Here is a 23,452-nt window from a genome sequence, read left to right on the forward strand (position 1 = left end):
AGACTCAGAGGCCCGGTACCGGGTACCCCTCGGCCCTGCGGCAGTGGGGGCGCTACAACTTGGCGTCACAAACAGGATCTACTTAAGCCTGAAGAATCAGGTCATGTGTGCCTTGAGACTGTGATTTATTGTACTTGGACTGTGACTTATTGCAAAGACTGTGCACTGCCATTTGCCGCCAAAACCCGCCACCATTGCAGCGCCACAGGGAGCGCAGAGGAAGAAGAAGGACGTGCCATGGGAGGAGATTACCAAAGCGGCGCCAAAAGCAGTGACCGCCCCCTCCGACTTCTGCTGCGAGACGATGACCTGCCCAGAAGCAGAAGAGAACGACCCCCTGATTTGGAACGGCGGGAACGAGGCAAAGAGGGAGCTCGACCTTGGAGAAATGGCGGAGCCAGGTGTATGCGGTGCCGCCGAAGGCTGGACAGCGACGATGAGCAGCAAGTGCCCGAGCGACGGCGAAGTATTTCTGGCTTGTCCTCACCCACCGGAGACAGACCCGAATCCACCGCAGCTGAAGGCCTCGAACTCCTTGGAGCCGTCGGCGGAGGAGCCGAGCCTACCTATCCCAACCACGGAACCATGGAGAGCGGAACCACATCAAGAGTTCACCGTGGAGGAACCGCAGTCCGGGCTGCGGCCTATTCCAGTGTCCTTGTCAGCGGAACGGATCGACATCGGTGGAATCACATCAGGCGCAGGTATGGAAGACGCACCTGCTCCCCTGACCAATCCTGCTCCCCTGACCGCTCCTAACCCCAACAATAACCGTTTCCTCTCGGCGGGGCTGGTGGTGCTCACCCCCGACACGATGGGGAAGCTGGTACCTCCACTACCGACCACAATGGGGGAACCCATAGATGTGAGCCCAGAAGGGGTGATCCTCCAGTGGGACACCCCTTGGACCGGGCCAGAGGGAGCTCGGGAGGAAGGCCTCACCCTTGCTGTGCTCACTTGGGAACAATACAAACAATGCCTGATCCTACATTGGAAAAAACGAAAAGACACAGAACAAACTAATGCGCCAAAAGTACAACGCCCGAAGCCTGCGTGCGGCAGGAAAGACGTGGTAAAGCGGGGAACTGTGCTGGCCTTCCACCCAAAGCGGGGTTGGGGCTCCATACAGGAACCGGGACTACCGACTGACGTCTTCGTTACCAGTTACAACGTGAAGACTCCCTGCCGCAACCAATATGGTGACCCACTATTGCAAAGGGGGGATCAGGTGACCTACACCCGCCACCGGAGTGCGCAAGGATGGTGCGCTCGGAACGTCCAACGATGTGGGCCTGAGGGAGTGTCACCTGTTGCCTCGACCATGACTGATCCGGACTTGACAGATCTTGTTACTATCGCCACTGTACGCCTTGTCGCGGCTGCCGAGCTTGCAGCCAGGGTTAGCGTTCGAATCCAGACACCGGGTGACCTGACTGCACCCGAGAGACCAACCATTGACACTGACACTACATCAGCCGCAGACCAGGGGCCGGAGCCTGAACGGTCAAGAGGTGTCCACTATCGGCTGATGTCTTGCAACATACTATGAAACTCTAGATACCTTATAGAATGTAAATAGTTAACTGTCCGTTTTATGTGTTTTTGCTGATAATACCCGTCTAGAGTTAACTCTTAAAGGGATCCCTTCGTTTACCCGGGAACCCTATTATTGCCTTTTTGGTTTTGTTTCTCGTTCATTACTGTTGAAAAGAACTGCCGGATCATGAACACTGCATGATTACAAACTCACTGTAAATAGTTTGCACCTTCTTAAAGGTGCCCTCTACTGGTTTTACAAAAGAAAGGACTCTTTGCGAAGAAACTGTTCCTGGAAGCCGTACCGGAGTCCTTGCTGCACACTGACTTGCAGCTTGAGAAAGTTGCACTACCTCATAGAGACTTGGTCCTCTCTTAAAGGGAACGTTTACCCATAGCACTTAAAGTATAATGATGCCTTAAGAGAAATAGTGATAATGCTTACATGTAAAGTTATGTGTAGTTAGACAGTTGATAGTAAGAAATGTTTATTGATGTGTCAGAGAATGAGAACAGGAAGTGGACCCGTACGGGGTTAATCGGTGAGTCCTCCTAGGAGCCATACAGAGATGGCTCAGTGATCTTAAACTGAGAGATGGATGGTACGTTCTATACTCTGTATAGTAGCAGAAAGGCAGTAGGCCCGGGCGGAAAGGGGCGGTCCTGCAACAGAACGAGAGGCAGTAGGCCTGGGGCCGATAGACAGGCGGTCCTGCAGATGTAAAGATGAAAAATGAAGAAAGGTTGATTAGCCTTATAATGGTTTATAAGAAGGTCTTTAGTGGATTTCGTGTGTACGTCCTTAAAGGCAATGTTAAATTATTGTTCGGAAATTACACTTAGTAGGATACCCGGTTGGGTAAGAGAAGTTAGTTATAGTACGTTATTTAAAAGTATTTAACCATGTTTGCAACGTTCCAGTGTCCTCACCTCCCGTAAAGGGAAGCTCTGTTAAAAGTTTACTTGTTTATTGCATTTCAAAAATTGTATATCTTTTTGCTGACATGTATTGTTGTTTCTTCCCAGTCCAGGAGTACTGGATTTAGCCGGGGGGGGAGTGCAGCGCCCCAGAGTCCTGGTCGTTGCAGTACTGATGCTCCGTCACTAAGGGGAGTGATGGTACGTCTGATGGCACTGAAGGAGTCCACCTGACCAGGTATCACAGACACAAATGCACTTCACAGTCTGGCCTCCAGGGGGAGCTAAGGGCGCTATGTATTAGGCCACTCCTCACAGTCTGGTAAAACTGGGGTTAGATAGGAAGTTAGAAGGAAGCTGACTGGGAATCGAACAGGCAACATTCTGTGGCAGAGGGTGTTGCGGGGAGAGACTCAGGGGGGTCCTTGTCAGGAGTGGGATCCTGACAGAGGCCTAGCGAACTGAGAGAGAACGTTACGGGACCGCGCCTGCACCTGATCGCGGCGGTACCCCAAGAAAGGACAAGAAGCGAGGTTTATTGTGCTGAGTGAGAAACGAGATCAACGCAACAAGGAGAAACACCAGTAGGAGTCGTGCTGTAAGACGAGGCAACATCCTACTGAGGCGCGTAGCCGGTGGCCGGAACGCCGAGGAAGTATAGAGCTCCAGGCCTAATTTCAAACCTACGGCAGGACAGTCAGTTATAGGTGGGCTGTCTCACCTAAATCACCTAAGAAGACATAGGGGGCAACAACAGGAGAGGGGCGACACTAGGGTCCAGGAAGAGCTCCGAGCCTACCCGTCATACGGGTGCGTCCTAGCCATATCATCTGGGGGACGAAGAAGAACATCATAATCGAGTTGTGAGGGAACTTCAGAAACAGACACAACAGTTGTGGGGACTATCCCGTAAGCACAGCAGTGGAGGACCACAACACACAAGCGCTAGAAGGTAGGCACAGATTTCCACCTGCAAATGGAACTCTGGAGGTGCCATCGGACCGGCCGGACTTGCGCAGCCTGGTTAACCGTATTCCGGACTGAGGATCCTGAAGCCTTCAGTAAAGAGGTAAAGAGACTGCAACCTGGTGTCCTCGTTATTTACTGCGGCCTGCACCACATCATAACATCATCACCATACCTCCACCTTCATTGTACGCCCCTCAGCAGGGTCACGGACCGGGTCTAGCCACCGTGACAACCCCAGAACAGAGACTCAGAGGCCCGGTACCGGGTACTCCTCGGCCCTGCGGCAGTGGGGGCGCTACATCTGCCCCTCCCTGGTGTTTTCCCTCAACTGAATAAAGCTGAGCTTCAACCTTCTGGCTCTCATTAAGTGCTGTTTTTAAAAAAAATTGGTGGTTAGGGCCTACTAACGGTGTCTGCCCCTCCCTGGTGTTTTTCCTCAACTGAATAAAGCTGAGCTTCAACCTTCTGGCTCTCATTAAGTAAAACACTAAGGTGGAACAATATAAGGTCACCAACATAGTATTTAAACCCAGATAGGGTATATTCAGTACAGAAAAACTGGGACCAAGGGCAGGAACATATAGGACCACTGCCTAAATTAATCAACAACCAAAGGAAAAAGAAGCAGCATAAAGTCCAGATAAATATGTAAACAAACTTTATTAACAATTTATTACAGGTTTAAAATGAGCAGAGGGAAGTGGTCCCCGTGCTGTACTCAGCACGCACCTACAGAAACAGGGGGTATGTGCCTGTAGTATATATATGCCCACATTATAGCCAAGGCTAGTATAGCAGAAAATTAAAGTGACTGTGCATAGGATTCAAAGAAGCCTGCATTGGACACACAGGTCCATAAGATTAGCTGACAAGCATATTTCATACTAAGTATATAATACTATACATACCAGGTAATGTGGAAACAAGTCACGGCGTGGATTGGCACTTCACCCCTGTATCCCCCAATACAGGGGTGAAGTGCCAATCCACGCCGTGACTTGTTTCCACATTACCTGGTATGTATAGTATTATATACTTAGTATGAAATATGCTTGTCAGCTAATCTTATGGACCTGTGTGTCCAATGCAGGCTTCTTTGAATCCTATGCACAGTCACTTTAATTTTCTGCTATACTAGCCTTGGCTATAATGTGGGCATATATATACTACAGGCACATACCCCCTGTTTCTGTAGGTGCGTGCTGAGTACAGCACGGGGACCACTTCCCTCTGCTCATTTTAAACCTGTAATAAATTGTTAATAAAGTTTGTTTACATATTTATCTGGACTTTATGCTGCTTCTTTTTCCTTTGGTTGTTGGCTCTCATTAAGTGCTGTTTTTTAAAAAATTGGTGGTTAGGGCCTACTAACGGTGTCTGCCCCTCCCTGGTGTTTTTCCTCAAGTGAATAAAGCTGAACTTCAACCTTCTGGCTTTCGGCCTATAGTATCAGATATTAAACTGCATTTGGCCTTCAACTTTGGTTACCGCCTACTAACGGTGTCTGCCCCTCCCTGGTGTTTTTCCTCAACTGAATAAAGCTGAGCTTCAACCTTCTGGCTTTCGGCCTATAGTATCAGATATTAAACTGCATTTGGCCTTCAACTTTGGTTACGGCCTACTAACGGTGTCTGCCCCTCCCTGGTGTTTTTCCTCAACTGAATAAAGCTGAGCTTCAACCTTCTGGCTCTCATTAAGTGCTGTTTTTTAAAAAATTGGTGGTTAGGGCCTACTAACGGTGTCTGCCCCTCCCTGGTGTTTTTCCTCAACTGAATAAAGCTGAGCTTCAACCTTCTGGCTTTCGGCCTATAGTATCAGATATTAAACTGCATTTGGCCTTCAACTTTGGTTACGGCCTACTAACGGTGTCTGCCCCTCCCTGGTGTTTTTCCTCAACTGAATAAAGCTGAGCTTCAACCTTCTGGCTTTTGGCCTACAGTAGCAGATATTAAACTGCATTTGGCCTACTAGTGTGGTTGGGCCCTTAAAACAGTGTCTGCTGCTCCTGGGTTTACTACTCCACTGAACAAAGCAATGCCGCCTGTTTAGTTCTGTTACCAATTTTGAACTGCATTTAGCCTACTTTATTCTTTGGCCCTATATCTCTTTCCTCCTCATCCTGCCCATTGCCCAGCCACTGCTAGATGAGTCTGCTGGTACATTGACCTAGACCACTACATTCCCCTTGCACCCTACACAGCCAGAATCTGACCCTGCTGAAAGTAAGGTTCCCCTTCCCGCATGTTATACCACCTTACACAGGGACAAAGAGGAAGGTGCAGATGAAAGTGCAGGTTCCTTCATCAGGTGGGGGGGTATACTCGTTGGCAACGTCACTGGCACAGGGCCCCTCAGAGTACACAAAAGTGTCGCTGCTGGTGGGAGGCGCCCCCGCCGTGCAAACACACCGCTGTACTTTGAGGGGCCCTGTGCCAGTGCCAATGCGAACGAGTGGGCCCCCCCTGCTTGCTCAGGATCACAGCACTTGCAACGTTGAAATACTTACCTCTCCCTGCTCCACCGCCGTGACGTAGTCCACGTTTCCTGGGCCCACTAAAACCTTGAACCAGCCCTACCCCCCACAACTTTTGCCAAATGACCCCAAGTTCCAATGCCCAACTATTATTATAAAGTTAATTAAGATTGACAAGCTTCAGAAACAAGAATGGATGTTTTTGGCATTAAAATGGGCACTGTAGGTGTTTTCCTGGCCTCCACTCACTGCCGACTATGCTTCCCCATTGACTTGCATTGGGTTTCGTGTTTCGGTCGATCCCCGACTTTTAGCGATAATCGGCCGACTGCACTCGACTCGACTCTGGACAAAGTCGGGTTTCACAAAACCCGACTCGATCTTAAAAAAATGAAAGTCGCTCAACCCTATATCTGACAAAATAAAAAAAATCTTAACATAGTCAATATCTTTGTAACTCCGAACGTCTTAAAAAAAAAAATAAATTCCTGCTATTCTATTTGATTGGGCTAAACCTCTATGCCTTTAATGTCTCCGCCACCTCCCCCAATACATCCTACATTATTCTTAGTTGTTTTCCTTCATGTACAATGAACCTACAAGGAAAGAAAGGGTTTATTTTAATTCCGATATTTTCGTCCCATTGACTTGCATTGGTATCGGTATCGGCGAGATCCGATATTTTGCCGGTATCGGCCGATACTTTCCGATACCGATACTTTCCGATATCGGAAGGTATCGCTCAACACTATTTATGTCTTGTCAACATGTAGTTTGGCAAATTCCAGTCTGGCATTTTTATGATTTTTTTCAACAAGGGTGTCCTCCTTGGTCATCTCCCATGAAGTCCACTTTGGCTCATACAACAACGGATGGTGCCATCTGATACTGATGTTCCTTGAGCTTGAAGTTCACCTTTAATCTGTTTAGAAGTTTTTCTTACCATTTGTAGTATCCGTCTTTTTGATTTGTCATCAATTTTCCCCCTGTGGCCATGTCTAGGGAGGTTGGTTGCAGTCCCATTGATCTTAAATTTCTGAATAATATGTGCAACTGTAGTCACAGGAACATCAAGCTGCTTGAAGATGGTCTTAAAACATTTACCTTTAACATGTTTGTCTAATTTTCTTTCTAATCTCCTGAGACAACGCTTTCCTTCGCTTCTTCTTGTCCATGATGAGTGTGATACACACCATGTCACCAAACAGCACAGCAAGTATCTGTAGCCCTATAGACAGGCCCACTCACTGATTCCAAGATTGTAGACACCTGTGATGCTAATTAGTGGACACGCCTTGATTTAACATGTCCCTTTTGTCACATTATTTTCAGGGGTGCCATCATTTCTCTCCAGGCCTATTTGGTGAGTTTTTTATTTTTTTTTATTTTGTGGAAGCATGGTTGAAAAGCAATATCTGACTTTCATTTGTCCAGTTTCATAGATCTTTTATTTATTATTACTTTTGTCTGATTCTAGTTATTTCTGTGACCATTGTGGGTTTTTCTGTCTTTAAACGAGGGGTACCAACAATTTTAACCACGTGTGTATATAATTACTTACAGTTGTGCTCAAAAGTTTACATACCCCAGCAGAATTTTTACTGTCTTGTCCTTTTTTTCAGAGAATATGAATGATAACACCAAAACTTTTTCTCCACTCATGGTTAGTGGATGGGTGAAGTCATATATTGTCAAACAACTGTGTTTTCTCTTTTTAAATCGGCGGTGGCGGCACGTCTCTCCTGCACTGCCGGTCTTGCGGTCAGCGGTGGGACTTCGCTACTCGCACATGCGCCCTAGTTCGCGGCCGGCGCTCATTGTCCGTACCTATAGCAGCGGCGGTGTCCTGACCCGGAAGCAGCGCCTGGCCAATGGGATTGAGGTACCGGGTATATCAGGCCACCTTCCCAAAGTGGAGGCGCCTGATTATTTCGTATCTTCCTGTACCTGTACTTAGGCCCCCATTTGTGCACCTCTTCTGTGCTCTAGGCTTTCACTGAGCTTACCTACCGTTTTTCCTTTGTTTCCTCCACAGCTGCAGTCTCCTCCATATATCTCTGGTGGTCTCTTGTACCGGCTCCGCTCCGCTTTTGCTTCTGCCCCCCCGGATCCTGTCCTTCGGATTCTGTTCTCTTCCAGTCCTAGTCCTGCTTAGTTCTGTCTGTATTCTGCTCCTCAGTTCCTCTTGGTTCCTTTTTTCAGTGCATTTCTGTTTTATCCTGTCTTCCTATTCTCCCTACGAGCAGCCCTCTTGGTACCGGCTGTCGGTATTAGAGTCCCCTGGGTCTGTCCCTAACGATCTCTGTATAGAGGTCGGTTTCACATGGATAGCTCAGGGGAGGTTTTGTACCTCAACCCAGAGGGTCTACTCTAGGTAGCCCGTCTCTCCAGGGCTTTACATTGAGACCTAATCTCCCAGTACTTACCTGCATGATTCCCATAAGATCTCCTTCTCTACTCCCCTGTTATCTCCTCCTAAAAAAATTGCATACAAGATAACAAACTCTCACCTACATACGGGGCCGGCATTAGCGGCAGGCAGACTAGGCAGCTGCCTAGGACCCCCCAGGGGCAACAGCCAGTGTTGTCTTGCTAATAGCGGCACACCACACAGCTGCTATGGGGCCTGTGAGTCAGTGGGCCTGCCCGACGCCAGCGCCGATTTCCCCCTCCCTGCATGCCGCATTCAATGATGGAGGAGAGAGCGTCAGATGACGCTCCCTCTCCCATCATTCCCCTCTACCTCTGACACTGCGGGTGCACGATGATGTCACTTCATTGCGCACCCACTATGTGCTGGGCAGTGCAGCCGCTGAGACCATAACCGATCCGAAGGAGGAGGAGAGGTGAGGATTATGTGGTTTTTTTTTAAAATATATCAGAGAGTAAGTACTGGACTGTGGGGCTGAATTATATTCTCTAGGGGAGCCACATTATATTCTATGGGGGGCTGTATTATATTCTCAGGGAGGTTGCATCATATTCTATGAGGGGGCTACATTGTATTCTACTGGGGGGCTGCATTATATTCTATTGGGGGCTACATTATAATTTAAGGGGTGGCTTCATTATACTCTGAGGGGGCTACATTGTATTCTATGTGGGCTACATTATACTATATGAGGGGGGCAGCATTATGTTCTGTGGGGGCTGCATTATACTCTATGAGGGTCTACATTATATTGTATGGCGCGGCTGCAATATACTCTGTGGTGGCTACATTATATTCTGTGTGGTGGCTGCATTATACTCTGTGGAGTGGCTGCATTATGCTCTATGTGGTGGCTGCATTATATTATATAGGGGCTACATTATACTGTATCAAAGACTATGGGGAATACATTATACTATATAAAGAACTATGGGGTGCATTATACAATGAGAAGTGAATTTTACTACATGGAGGACTATGGGGGTGCATTATACTATATGGAGCACTATGAGGAGTGTACTATACTATATGGAAGACTGAGGAGTGTATTATATAGGAGTATATTATACTATATAGAGGACTCAGTAGTGTATTATACTATATGGAGAACTATGGGGAGTATATAATACTATATGGAGGACTATGGGGAGTGTATAATACTATATGGAGGACTGAGGTGTGTATTATACTATATGGAGCACTGAGTAGTATATTATACTATATGGAGAACTATGTGGAGTATATAATACTATATGGAGGACTATGAGGAGTGTATTTTACTATATGGAGGACTATGGGGAATGTATAATACTATATGGAGGACTCAGGATTGTATTATACTATATGCAGGACTATAGGGAGTATATTATACTATATGGAGGAATATAGGGAGTGTATTATACTATATGGAGAACTATGGGGCACATTATATTATATGGAGGACTATGGTGTGCGCATTATACAATATGGAGGACTGTGGTGCATATTATACTATATGGAGCACTATGGGGTGTATTATAGTAAAGAAGCAAAATGCTGCATATTCGAGTGATGTGATGGTTTATTCCGGAAAAAAAAAAATTGTTCTCAGCAGCACATCGCCCGGTGAAAACTACCGATGTGCTGCTGATAACATATTATTGTATGGGGACAGATTGATCTATTAGTGATTGTTCTATCCAGGGCCGGACTGGGACTAAAATTCAGCCCTGGCATTTGAAGTTACGCAGGCCCACTTGTCACATGGTGACTGTATAATATCTTTGTACACTTGTAGGCAGGGCTGGTTTTAGGCAAAGTGGGGCCCTACGCCTAGGCAAAGTTTAAAATGGGGCCCCAAATGCTAACATATTGCACATCACACAAAAGCATTTCGGTTGTATTTACAAACGCTGAGTTCAGGCCGCTAAATGAGTTTGATCAACAATACTGAAGTTGTTCAACAGTTGCTTCCCGGCCTCTTTCCACCAGCTGAGGAATAATGATGGGACAGAACGATCAATAATAGATCACTAACAGATTACCATACAGTATCATGTTATCAGCAGCACATCTACAGTTTACACCGGCGATGTGCTGCTGAGAACAATGATTTTTGTTCCAGCAAAAACAATCTGAATATGCAGCATTTTACTTGTTTAGTAAAATACACCCCATAGTCCTCCATATATTATAATGTGCACCACAGTCCTCCATATAGTATAATACACTCCCTATAGTTCTCCATATATTAAAATACACTGCTCAGTCCTCCATATAGCATAATACACTCCTCATAGTCCTCTATATAGCATAATACACTCCTCATAGTGCTCCATATAGTATAATGCACCGCCATAGTCATCCATGTAGTACAATTCACTTCCCATAGTATAATGCACCCCATAGTTCTTCATATAGTATAACGTATTCCCCATAATCCTCGATACAGTATAATGCAGCCCACATATAGTATAATGCAGCCACCGCCCTACAGAATATAATGCAGCCACCCCAGAGTATAATGCAGCCAACCCAGAGTATAATGCAGCCACCCCATAGAATATAATACAGCCCACATCCCCATAATATATAATGTAGCCCCCATAGAATATAATGCAGCCCCCCATAGTATAACACAGCCTCCCCCATAGAATATAATATACCCCCACAATAGTATATAACAACCACATAGTATATAACATGGCCTCCCCCATAGAATATAATATACCCCCCATAGTATATAGCACAACCCGCATAGCAGATAACACAGCCCACGTAGCAGTATACAGCACAGCCCATGTAGCACTATACAGCACATCCCACATAGTAGTATACAGCACTGCCCACATAGTAGTGTATAGCACAGCCCACATAGCAGTATACAGCACAGCCCACACAGTAGTATACAGCAGAGCCCACACAGTAGTATACAGCACTGCCCACATAGTAGTATACAGCACTGCCCACATAGTAGTATACAGCACAGCCCACTGTTATGGACTGGTGATTTAGGAGCGACATGCGACTAGCTCTGAGCAGGTGGTAACTATACTGACCGCAGTTCCTGATCTTAACACAATACTAGAAGTAGCCGTGGGATGTTCCTGTCTCTCCCTAGACACCTCGTCACAGCCTAAGAGCTAACTACCCCTAAAGGTAGAAACAGGAAAGCTATCTTGCCTCAGAGAAAATCCCCAAAGGATAGGACAGCCCCCCACAAATAATGACTGTGAGTGGAGAGGGAAATGACATACGTAGAATGAAACAAGATGTAGCAAAGGAGGCCACTTCTAGCTAGATAGATAGTACAGGACAGAACACTGTGCGGTCAGTAATAAAAACTAGAAAAAGTCCACCGCAGAGAATGCAAAAAATCTCCACACCTGACTAAAGGTGTGGAGGGCAAAATCTGCTGCCCAGAGCTTCCAGCTTAGCTGAATAGATCCATACTGATAAGCTGGACAAATGAGAAAAACATAGAATGTGCTGAACAATAAAGTCCACAACAAGCGGACTGCAAAATGACAAGCAAGGACTTATCTTTGCTGAACAGGTCAGAGTGTCAGGGAAATCCAAAAGAGCCGTGACTCCAAGCAGGAACAATTGACAACTGGCATTGATTGAGGGATAAGGCCAGACTAAAATAGCCGAGCCAGAAAGACGATCAGTGGAAGCAGCTGCTGATGCTAAATCCAAGAAGCAGCCATACCACTCAAAACCACCGGAGGGAGCCCAAGAGCAGAACTCACAAAAGTGCCACTTACAGCCATCGGAGGGAGCCCAAGAGCGGAATTCACAACAGCCCACATAGAAGTATATAGCACAGCCCACATAGCAGTATACAACACAGCCCACATAGTAGTGTATAGCACAGCCCACATAGCAGTATACAGCAAAGCCCACACAGTAGTATACAGCAGAGCCCACACAGTAGTATACAGCACTGCCCACATAGTAGTATACAGCACGGCCCACATAGCAGTGGAGCGCACCCACTGCCGCAGGGCCGAGGGGCACCCGGTACCGGGCCTGTTATGATATGGTGGCCTAGGAGCAGCATGGGGAACACTCTGGAGAAGGTGGGACCTGTACTGACCGCAGACCCTGAACTTAACACCGCAACTAGAAGCAGCCGTGGGATGTACCTAACACTCCCTAGACACCTCGTCACAGCCGGAGATCTAAATACCCCTAGAGATATGAAAAGGGAAAACTATCTTGCCTCAGAGAAAACCCCCAAAGGATAGACAGCCCCCCACAAATATTGACTGTGAGAGGAGAGGGAAAAAACATACGCAGACTGAAATCAGGATTTAGCTAGATAGAAAGGAAAGAACAGAGTACTATGCGGTCGGTATTAAAATACTAGAAAATATCCACCACAGAAAAATACAAAAGCTCCACATCTAACTAAAGATATGGAGGGTATATCTGCATCTCCAGAGATACCAGCATGGCTGAACAAATCCTTGCACAGACCAAGCTGGACAAAACAAACATGAAAAATGAAAATGAACTGAACTATTAAGTCCACAGCATATGGACAGCAAAAGGCCAAGCCAGAACTTATCTTTGATGAACTGCACAGCAAGCAGGAGAGACCAGGAAAGGATGTGAATCCTCCAGGAACAATGGACAACTGGCACTGACCAGAGGGTGAAGCCAGACTAAATAGCCCAGTCCGAAGTGGCCACACCTGATGACTGCTGTGAAAGACAGACAGCAGCGCTACCACTTATAACCACCGGAGGGAGCCCAAGAGCAGAATTCACAACAGTACCCCCCCCCTTGAGGAGGGGTCACCGAACCCTCACCAGAGCCCCCAGGCCGATCAGGACGAGCCAAATGGAAGGCACGAACCAAATTGTCAGCATGAACATCGGAGGCAACAACCCAAGAATTATCCTCCTGGCCATAACCCTTCCACTTGACAAGATACTGAAGCCTCCGCCTTGAAAAACGAGAATCCAAGATCTTCTCCACCACATACTCCAACTCTCCATCAACCAACACCGGGGCAGGAGGATCAACAGAGGGAACCACGGGCACCACATATTTCCGCAACAAAGATCTATGAAAAACATTATGGATGGAAAAAGAGGCTGGAAGGGCCAAAAGAAAAGACACAGGATTGATAATCTCAGAAATCCTATAAGGACCAATAAACCGAGGCTTGAACTTTGGGGAAGAAACCTTCATAGGAACATGACGGGAGGACAACCAGACCAGATCTCCAACCTGAAGCTGGGAACCAACACACCGACGACGGTTAGCAAAACGCTGAGCCTCCTCCTGAGACAATACCAAATTGTCCAGCACATGAGCCCAAATTTGCTGCAACCTGTCAACCACAGAGTCCACCCCGGGACAATCAGAAGGCTCAGCCTGCCCTGAAGAAAAACGGGGATGAAAACCAGAATTACAAAAGAAGGGTGAAACCAAAGTGGCAGAACTAGCCCGATTATTAAGGGCAAACTCGGCCAATGGCAAGAAAGCCACCCAATCATCCTGATCAGCAGACACAAAGCACCTCAAATAAGTTTCCAAAGTCTGATTAGTTCGCTCGGTTTGGCCATTTGTCTGAGGATGAAATGCGGATGAAAAAGAAAATCAATGCCCAGCCTAGCACAAAAGGCCCGCCAAAACCTAGAAACAAACTGGGAACCTCTATCGGATACAATATTCTCCGGAATGCCATGCAAACGAACCACATGCTGAAAAAACAACGGAACCAACTCAGAAGAGGAGGGCAATTTAGGCAAAGGTACCAAATGAACCATCTTAGAAAACCGGTCACAAACCACCCAGATAACCGACATCCTCTGGGAAACCGGAAGATCCGAAATAAAATCCATAGAAATATGCGTCCAAGGCCTCTCAGGGACCGGCAAAGGCAAAAGCAACCCACTGGCGCGGGAGCAGCAAGGTTTGGCCCGCGCACAAGTCCCACAGGACTGCACAAAGGAACGCACATCCCGTGACAAAGAAGGCCACCAAAAGGACCTTCCAACCAATTCTCTGGTACCAAAAATCTGGTACCAGCACCGAACAATGAATCTCAGAAATCACTACTAGTCCATCTGTCAGGAACAAACAGTTTCCCCACTGGACAGTGGTCAGGTTTATCAGCCTGAAATTCCTGAAGAACCCGTCATAAATCGGGGAGATGGCAGAAAGAATCACCCCTTCCTTCAAAATACCGACCGGCTCAAGGACCCCAGGAGAATCGAGCAGAAGGCTCCTAGAAAGGGCATCAGCCTTAACATTCTTAGAACCCGGAAGATACGAGACCACAAAATCGAAACGGGAGAAAAACAGGGACCATCGGGCCTGTCTAGGATTCAGCCGTTTGGCAGACTCGAGGTAAATCAGATTCTTATGATCGGTCAAGACCACAATACGGTGCTTGGCCCCCTCAAGCCAATGTCGCCACTCCTCAAATGCCCACTTCATAGCCAACAACTCACGATTGCCGACATCATAATTACGTTCCGCAGGCGAAAACTTTCGAGAAAAGAAGGCACACGGTTTCATCAAGGAACCATCAGAATTCCTCTGAGACAAAACGGCCCCTGCCCCAATCTCAGAAGCGTCAACCTCAACCTGAAAAGGAAGAGAAACATCCGGCTGACGCAACACAGGGGCAGAAGAAAATCGGCGTTTAAGCTCCTGAAAGGCAGAAACAGCCGCAGAGGACCAATTCGTCACATCAGCGCCTTTCTTCGTCAAATCGGTCAGGGGTTTAACCACACTAGAGAAGTTGGCAATGAAACGGTGATAAAAATTAGCAAAGCCCAAAAATTTCTGAAGGTTCTTCACGGATGTGGGCTGGATCCAATCATGAATGGCCTGAACCTTAACCGGATCCATTTCTATAGATGAGGGAGAAAAAATGAAACCCAAAAAAGAAACCTTCTGTACTCCGAATATGCCCCTTCTCCAAAGACTCCTTAACATAACTCCGCATGGTGGCATGTTCTGGCACAGACAGGTTGAAAAGTCGGCCCTTAGGGAACTTACAGCCTGGAATCAAGTCAATAGCACAATCACAGTCCCTATGCGGTGGAAGGGAACTGGATTTGGGCTCATCGAAAACATCCTGGAAATCTGACAAAAACTCAGGAATTTCAGAAGAGGGGGAGGAGGAAATTGACATCAAAGAAACGTCATCATGAACCCCCTGACAACCCCAACTAGTCACAGACATAGATTTCCAATCCAACACCGGATTATGCACCTGTAACCATGGAAACCCCAGCACAATAGCATCATGCAAATTATGCAACACCAGAAAACGACAATCTTCCTGATGGGCTGGCACCATGCACATGGTTAGCTGTGTCCAAAACTGAGGTTTATTTTTAGCCAATGGTGTAGCATCAATGCCCCTCAAAGGAATAGGACTCTGCAAAGGCTGCAAGGGAAAACCACAACGTCTGGCAAATTCTAAGTCCATTAAATTTAAAGCGGCGCCTGAATCCACAAATGCCATGACAGAAAATGACGATAATGAGCAGATCAGGGTCACAGATAACAGAAATTTAGATTGTACAGTACTGATGGTAACGGAATTAGCGATTCTCTTGGCACGCTTAGGGCAATCAGAAATAACATGAGCAGAATCGCCGCAGTAAAAACACAACCTATTCTGACGTCTGAATCCTTGTCATTCAGCTCTAGACACAATCCTATCACACTGCATAGGCTCAGGACTCCGCTCGGAAGACAACACCATAGTGTGCACAACTCTGCGCTCACGCAAGCGCCGATCAATTTGAATGGCCAGAGAAATAGAATCACTCAGACCAGCAGGCGTGGGGAACCCCACCATAACATCTTTAACGGATTCAGAAAGACCCTTTCTGAAAATTGCCGCCAAAGCATCCTCATTCCATTTAGTCAGCACAGACCATTTTCTAAATTTCTGGCAATACGATTCTGCCGCTTCTTGACCCTGACACAGGGCCAACAAGGTTTTCTCAGCATGATCCACAGAATTAGGTTCGTCATACAATAACCCAAGCGCCTGAAAAAAGGTGTCTACATTAAGCAAGGCCGGATTCCCAGATTCCAGGGAAAACGCCCAATCCTGAGGATCGCCACGCAACAGAAATATGACAATTTTTACCTGCTGAATGGGATCACCAGAGGAACGGGGCTTCAGAGCAAAAAACAGTTTACATTTATTTTTAACCCCTTCCTGACGTCGGACGAAATAGTACGTCCGACGTCAGGTCCCCTGCTTTGATGCAGGGCTCCGCGATGAGCCCGCATCAAAGCCGGGACATGTCAGCTGTTTTGAACAGCTGACATGTGCCCGCAATAGCGGCGGGTGAAATCGCGATTCACCCGCCGCTATTAACCAGTTAAATGCCGCTATCAAACGCAGACAGCGGCATTTAACTACCGCATCCGGCCGGGCGGCCGGAAATGACGTCATCGCCGACCCCGTCACATGATCGGGGGTCGGCGATGCTTCAGTATTGTAACCATAGAGGTCCTTGACACCTGATTTTCTGCTGCATAGCAGCGATCTGATGACCGCTGTTATGTAGCAGAGGCGATCGAGTTGTGCCTGCTTCTAGCCTCCCATGGAGGCTACTGAAGCATGGCAAAAGAAAAAAAAAAAGTTAAAAAAAATGTGAAAAAAATAAAAAAAACATAAAAGTTTAAATCACCCCCCTTTCGCCCCAATCAAAATAAATCAATAAAAAAAAAAAAATCAAACCTACATATATTTGGTATCGCCGCGTTCAGAATCGCCCGATCTATCAATAAAAAAAAGCATTAACCTGATCACTAAACGGCGTAATGAGAAAAAAATCAGAAACGCCAGAATTACGTTTTTTTGGTTGCCGTGACATTGCATTAAAATGCAATAACGGGCGATCAAAAGAACGTATCTGCACCAAAATGGTATCATTAAAAATGCCAGCTCGGCATGCAAAAAATAAGCCCTCAACTGACCCCAGATCATGAAAAATGGAGACGCTACGAGTATCGGAAAATGGCGCAATTTTTTTTTTTTTTAGCAAAGTTTGGAATTTTTTTTCACCACTTAGGTAAAAAATAACCTAGTCATGTTAGGATGAACTCGTAATGACCTGGAGAATCATAATGGCAGGTCAGTTTTAGCATTTAGTGAACCTAGCAAAAAAGCCAAGCAAAAAACAAGTGTGGGATTGCACTTTTTTTGCAATTTCACCGCACTTGGATTTTTTTTCCCGTTTTCTAGTACACAACATGGTAAAACCAATGATGTCGTTCAAAAGTACAACTCGTCCCGCAAAAAATAAGCCCTCACATGGCCAAATTGACGGAAAAATAAAAAGTTATGGCTCTGGGAAGGAGGGCAGTGAAAAACGAATACGGAAAAACGGAAAATCCCATGGTCATGAAGGGGTTAAAGCTCAAAAATGTGGACCTGTCCCCAAAAAACAGATCGGGGGTAGGAATTCTAGGCTCTAAAACAGGAGTCTGCACGATATAATCAGAAATTCCCTGTACTCTAGCAGCAAGTTGATCCACACGAGAAGCAAGTCCCTGAACATCCATGTCAGCGCCTAACTCCTGAGCCACCCAGAGGTAAAGAGGGAAAAAAAAACACAACAGAGTACAGAAAAAAAAAATGGCTCAGCGCTTTCTTTCCCTTCTTTTGAGATGCGGTTAACTCATTGTTGGCCAGTTGTACTGTTATGATCTGGTGGCCTAGGAGCGGCATGAGACGTACTCTGGAGAATGTGGTAACTGTACTGACCGCAGACCCTGGACTTAACACCGCAACTAGAAGTAGCCGTGGGATGTACCTACCAATCCTAGACACCTCGACACAGCCGGAGGACTAATTAACCCTATAGATAAAAAAGGGAAAACTATCTTGCCTCAGAGAAAATTCCCAAAGAATAGGCAGCCCCCCACAAATATTGACTGTGAGAGGAGAGGAAAAAACATACACAGGCTGAAAACAGAATTTAGCAAAGGAGGCCAATCTAGCTAGATAGAAAAGATAGGACAGAGAACTATGCGGTCAGTATTAAAATACTATGAAATGTCCACCACAGATAATACAAAAACTCCACATCTAACTAAAGACATGGAGGGTAAATCTGCCTCTCCAGAGATTCCAGCTTGTCTGCATAAATCCTTACACAGATAAAGCTGGACAAGAAAAAACATGCAAAGCACTGAACAATGAGGCCCACAACATGTGGGCAGAAAAACAAGCAGAACTTATCTTGTAGAAATGAACTGCAAGCAGGAGCGACCAGGAAGGGATGTGAATCCTCCAGAAACAATGAACAACTGGCACTCAGTAAAGGGTGAAGCCAGACTAAATAGCCCCGTCTGAAGTGGATGCACCTGATGACTGCTGTGAAGGACAAACAGCAGCACTACCACTTATAACCACCGGAGGGAGCCCAAGAGCAGAACCCACAACAGAATTCACAACACTAGGCCCGGTCCGTGACCCTGCTGAGGGGCGTCCAGTGAAAGTGGAGAATGTGATGATGTTGTGGTGTGGTGCAGGTCGCGGTGAATAACGAGGACACCAGGTTGCAGTCTCTTTACCTCTTTACTGAAGGCTTCAGGATCCTCAATCCGGAATACGGTTAACCGGGCTACCTGAGTCCGGCCGGTCCGATGGCACCTCCAGAGTTCCCTTTGCAGGTGGAAATCTGTGCCTACCTTCTAGCGCTTGTGTGTTGTGGTCCTTCCCTGCTGTGCTTACGGGAGAGTCCCCACAACTGTTGTGTCTGTTTCTGAAGTTCCCTCACAACTCGATTATGATGTTCTTCTTCGTCCCCCCAGATGATATGGCTAGGACGCACCCGTATGACGGGTAGGCTTGGAGCTCTTCCGGGACCCTAGTGTCGCCCCTCTCCAAATATTGCCCCCTATGTCTTCTTAGGTGATTTGAGTGAGACAGCCCGCCTATAACTGACTGTCCTGCCGTAGGTTTGAAGTAAGGCCTGGAGCTCAATACTTCCTCGGCGTTTCCGGCCACCGGCTATTCGCCTCAGTAGGATGTTGCCTCGTCTTACAGCACGACTCCTACTGGTGTTTCTCCTTGTTGCGTGATCTCGTTTCTCACTCAGCACAATAAACCTCGCTTCTTGTCCTTTCTTGGGGTACCGCCGCGATGAAGTGCAGGCGCAGTCCCGTAACGTTCTTTCTGTTCGCTAGGCCTCTGTCAGGATCCCACTCCTGACAGGGACCCCCCTGAATCTTCCCCTGCAACACCCTCTGCCACAGGATGTTGCCTGGTTCCAACCCAGTCAGCTTCTCCCTAACTTCCTATCTAACCCCCAGTTTTACCAGACTGTGAGGAGTGGCTTAATGCATAGCACCCTTAGCTCCCCCTGGAGGCCAGACTGTGAAGTGTATTGGTGTCTGTGATACCTGGTCAGGTGAACTCCTTCAGTGCCATCAGACGTACCATAGCCCCCCTTAGCGGCGGAGCATCAGTACTGCAACGACCAGGACTCTGGGGCGCTGCAGCAGTATACAGCACAGCCCACACAGTAGTATACAACAGAGCCCACACAGTAGTATACAGCACTACCCACATACTAGTATACAGCACTGCCCACATAGTAGTATACAGCACAGCCCACATAGTAGTATACAGCAGAGCCCACATAGTAGTATACAGCAGAGCCCACATAGTAGTATACAGCAGAGCCCACATTTCTCCCCCCCTAGAATGGCCCCACAGTCCAGTAAAAAAAAAAAAACACTCCCCTCGTGCCTGCGGTGCTCCTTGCTCCTGTCTCGGCGGCTGCCGCTGCACTGCCTGGGCCACGGTGAGTGCGCACGCATCCGCAGTGTCAGAGGCAGAGCGGGGAATGATGGGAGAGGGAGTGTCCTCCATCATTGCATTCAACTATACCGGCGTCATAGACGCCGGTATAGTTGAATGCTAGATAGATAAACTTGGCACACACGAAACATAGATGTGGTGAAATTTAATGAGGTAAAAAATACATACAGTAAACGTTTCGGTCAGTTTTTGACCTTCATCAATGTACCTCATATGACTATTTCTAAGTCTCAGGATCATATATTGTAGATTAGAGTTCCCAATACTAGTGGGTTGACCGGTAATGCCACAGTGACCCCGGGTCAGGAGACGTAAATAGTAGAATGGACGCAGTATCCACTGCTTGTCCAGTGTGCTAGGTCCATGCTATGGCGGTCACCATAGGAGTCTTATATACCAGAACGGGGACATATACTGTATATACCAGGATGTGTAACATATATACCAGGATCAGGAACATATATACCAGGAGAAGATCTGCAAGGAGGAATGGCAGAGGATCCAGAAAATCCAGGTGTGAAAAACTAGTAGCATCATTCCCAAGAAGACTGTCACGATAAGCTACAGCCACTGATGCGGCCCAGCCCATAGACGCCCCCACAACAGCGTGGGGGGGCGCATCCCCCTAGGACGCAATATGGACCCTTTATACCGCAGAGAGGGACCCGGGCCTACCCGAACTAGGGGAGGGCAGAGACCGGGGTTCTATGGCAGCTGAGCATGTGGACAAGGAAAGAAACACGTAGGACTTGATTACACCACACAACTTCAGGTATAGAGAAAGTAAAGTTTATTAAAGTAAAGTCACACAGTACATAAACCAAACATTACTATGCCAAGCTCCCGATTCCACACCTCCCAGAAGGGTACCACCCAGTGGACCACAAGGCACCAACGGATCACTGGGGCACACATAGGCGGGACATCAGGACACAGGCAGGACATCAGGGTACACGAGGTCATCAGAACGCAGGCAAGACATCAGGACATCAGGGTACATGAGGTCATCAGGACACCTGGCAGCAGCTGCACGCCTAGACACGTGGAAAGTCATGCACCAGCTGCAAATTACCTCACAACCTGCGGACAGCTTCCACAGCGGCAACCAGGGACCACACATGCAGATGGTCATGCAGCAGAGCAAAGACCTAACCACCCATGTACGGCTACGCAGCAGAGCAGGGAACTAAGCAGGCTCCATACAGGTAACAGTCGACAGTATCCCAGCTCAATTAGGGGGAAAGGAGCAAAGTATTAAAGCAAAAACATACATTGTCACGACAAAAAACAGATACAGACAGAACAGCGTGACAGACTTATGGCTGTACTAGCTCAAAAGAATGCTTCTACTCAATACTGAGCAAAAGGTCTGAGTACTTATGACCATGTGATTTTTCAGTTTTTCTTTTTTAATAAGTTTGCAAAAATTAAATTTCTGTTATTTTTCAGTTAAGATGTGATGCAGAGTGTACATTAATGAGAAATAATGAACTTTTTTCATTTACCAAATGGCTGCAATGAAACAAAGAGTGAAAAAGTTAGAAGGGATCTGAATACTTTCCATACCCACTGTATACACCATGATGGGGGTGATATACACCAAGATGGGCCCAGGATGGGGACATATATACCAGGATGGAGGACATATATACCACAATGGGGGGCATATATATGAGGATTTGGAACATATACCAGTATAGGAGACATACCCATATTTTTCAGACTATAAGACGCACTGGACCATAAGACGCACCTCAAATTTTTAGAAGGAAAATAGGGCAAAAAAATTAATGTGTCAAATGGGGGTCCATCTTGCAGTCCAAATTCAGCTTACCCGGGGAATATCGGTAGTGCAGGTGGTGTGGTCACAGGGGGTGGTCGGTGGTCCAGTGGTATGACTACCATCCCAGACTGGTTCAGCGGTGCTCTGTGGTGTGGAAGCTGCATCGGCATTTTGTGAAAGCCCAGAGGCTCCCACACATCCATTGATGCGGTGGCCTCCAGGAAAATGGCGGGGGCAGCACCTGCTCAGATTGAGATCAGATTCAGATCTAATGCCTTGGTTCTGGGCATCAGAATTGGCATCAAAGTGGGAAAACAGACAATTTTCACATATTTTAATAAGTAATTGATGTTTTCAAGGGGTTAAATGACTGAGATGACACTGAGATCAGTTGTTTAACTCTTTAAAAACATAATTGACTTATTCAAATCTGTGAAAAATGGCTGTTTGCCCATTGTGATGCCAATTCTGATGCCCAGAACCCATTTGGGCCAGGCTGGATGGACCTGGGTTTGATGCAGGGCATCACTATCTGTGTATTCTTAGTGTGATATCAGTGGCTCAAAGTCATTTAACCCCTTAAAAATATCAGTTACTTATTCAAATGACCAAAATCAACTGTCTGTCCACTTTGATGCCAGTTCTGATGCCCAGAACCCATTTGGGCCAGGCTGGAGAGAACTGAATTTGATGTGGGGCACCCTGTTCTATATGTCTGCAGTGTGATATCAGTGGCCCGTCATTTAACCCTTTTTATTAACGCCCTTCGGTGCCCACTTTGATGCCCATTTTTGTGCCAGTTTTATAATTTTTGCAAGTGTATTCACATCAGGGCGCCTCGCTGCATTGTATGTTATTATTGTGATGATTATTTTTGGTTGTTCAACGTATAAAAAGCAGAAAAGAAAAAATTGCCGAATAAGAAACCTCCAAATAAGAATCCAACTTCAGCCTCGCAATAAGAAGTGTCCGGCACAGTATGCACAGGCTCTTTGTCCCGAGCAGCAGTAAGGCTAGGTTCACATTGCGTTAGGGCAATCCGTTTAGCGCTAGCGCTAGCGGATTGCGCTAACGCAATGTTTTTGTAGGGGCCGTGTTTAGGGGTCGCGCTAACGTCCCCGCTCTCGCAGATCGAACGGAACGGAACGGACCTCGGGCGCGCCGCGGATGCTGCAAGCAGCGTCCGAGGCGCGCTACAAAAGAACGACACATCGCTAGCGCGAGCTGAAAACGGCACACGCTAGCGATGCGCTACAGGCGAAATTTACATTGCTGTCAATGGGTGCGCTAACGAACCCGTTGCACGGCGTTAAATGCGACATTTTCGCCGTGCAACGCTGTCCGTTAGCGATCACCCACTAACGCAATGTGAACCTATAATGCACAATCCTGTCGCTACACTTGGATCACAATAGAGTTGCTGGTCTGATACAACCTGTAGTAAGCAGCAGAGACACAGACCGCGTGGCCTAATGGATAAGGCGTCTGACTTCGGATCAGAAGATTGAGGGTTCGAGTCCCTTCGTGGTCGTTTTTTTT

The 23,452-nt window shown here is 46.9% G+C and overlaps 1 protein-coding gene and 1 non-coding gene across 2 annotated transcripts in view; both read left to right on the forward strand.

Moving 5' to 3' along the window:
- The first annotated feature begins 304 nt into the window (after window positions 1-304).
- Window positions 305-23,452, forward strand: part of LOC143767919 (protein kinase C delta type-like) — a 34,132-nt gene continuing 10,984 nt past the window's right edge. The window contains exon 1 of the mRNA XM_077256438.1: window positions 305-466. Within this exon, the coding sequence (XP_077112553.1) occupies window positions 305-466 (162 nt within the window). The remainder of the gene's footprint in view (window positions 467-23,452) is intronic.
- TRNAR-UCG (transfer RNA arginine (anticodon UCG)) lies at window positions 23,372-23,444 on the forward strand. The gene has a single exon. It is a non-coding gene; the product is annotated as a tRNA-Arg (tRNA).

This window comes from Ranitomeya variabilis, chromosome 4 (assembly GCF_051348905.1).
Source record: "Ranitomeya variabilis isolate aRanVar5 chromosome 4, aRanVar5.hap1, whole genome shotgun sequence".
NCBI lineage: Eukaryota > Metazoa > Chordata > Amphibia > Anura > Dendrobatidae > Ranitomeya > Ranitomeya variabilis.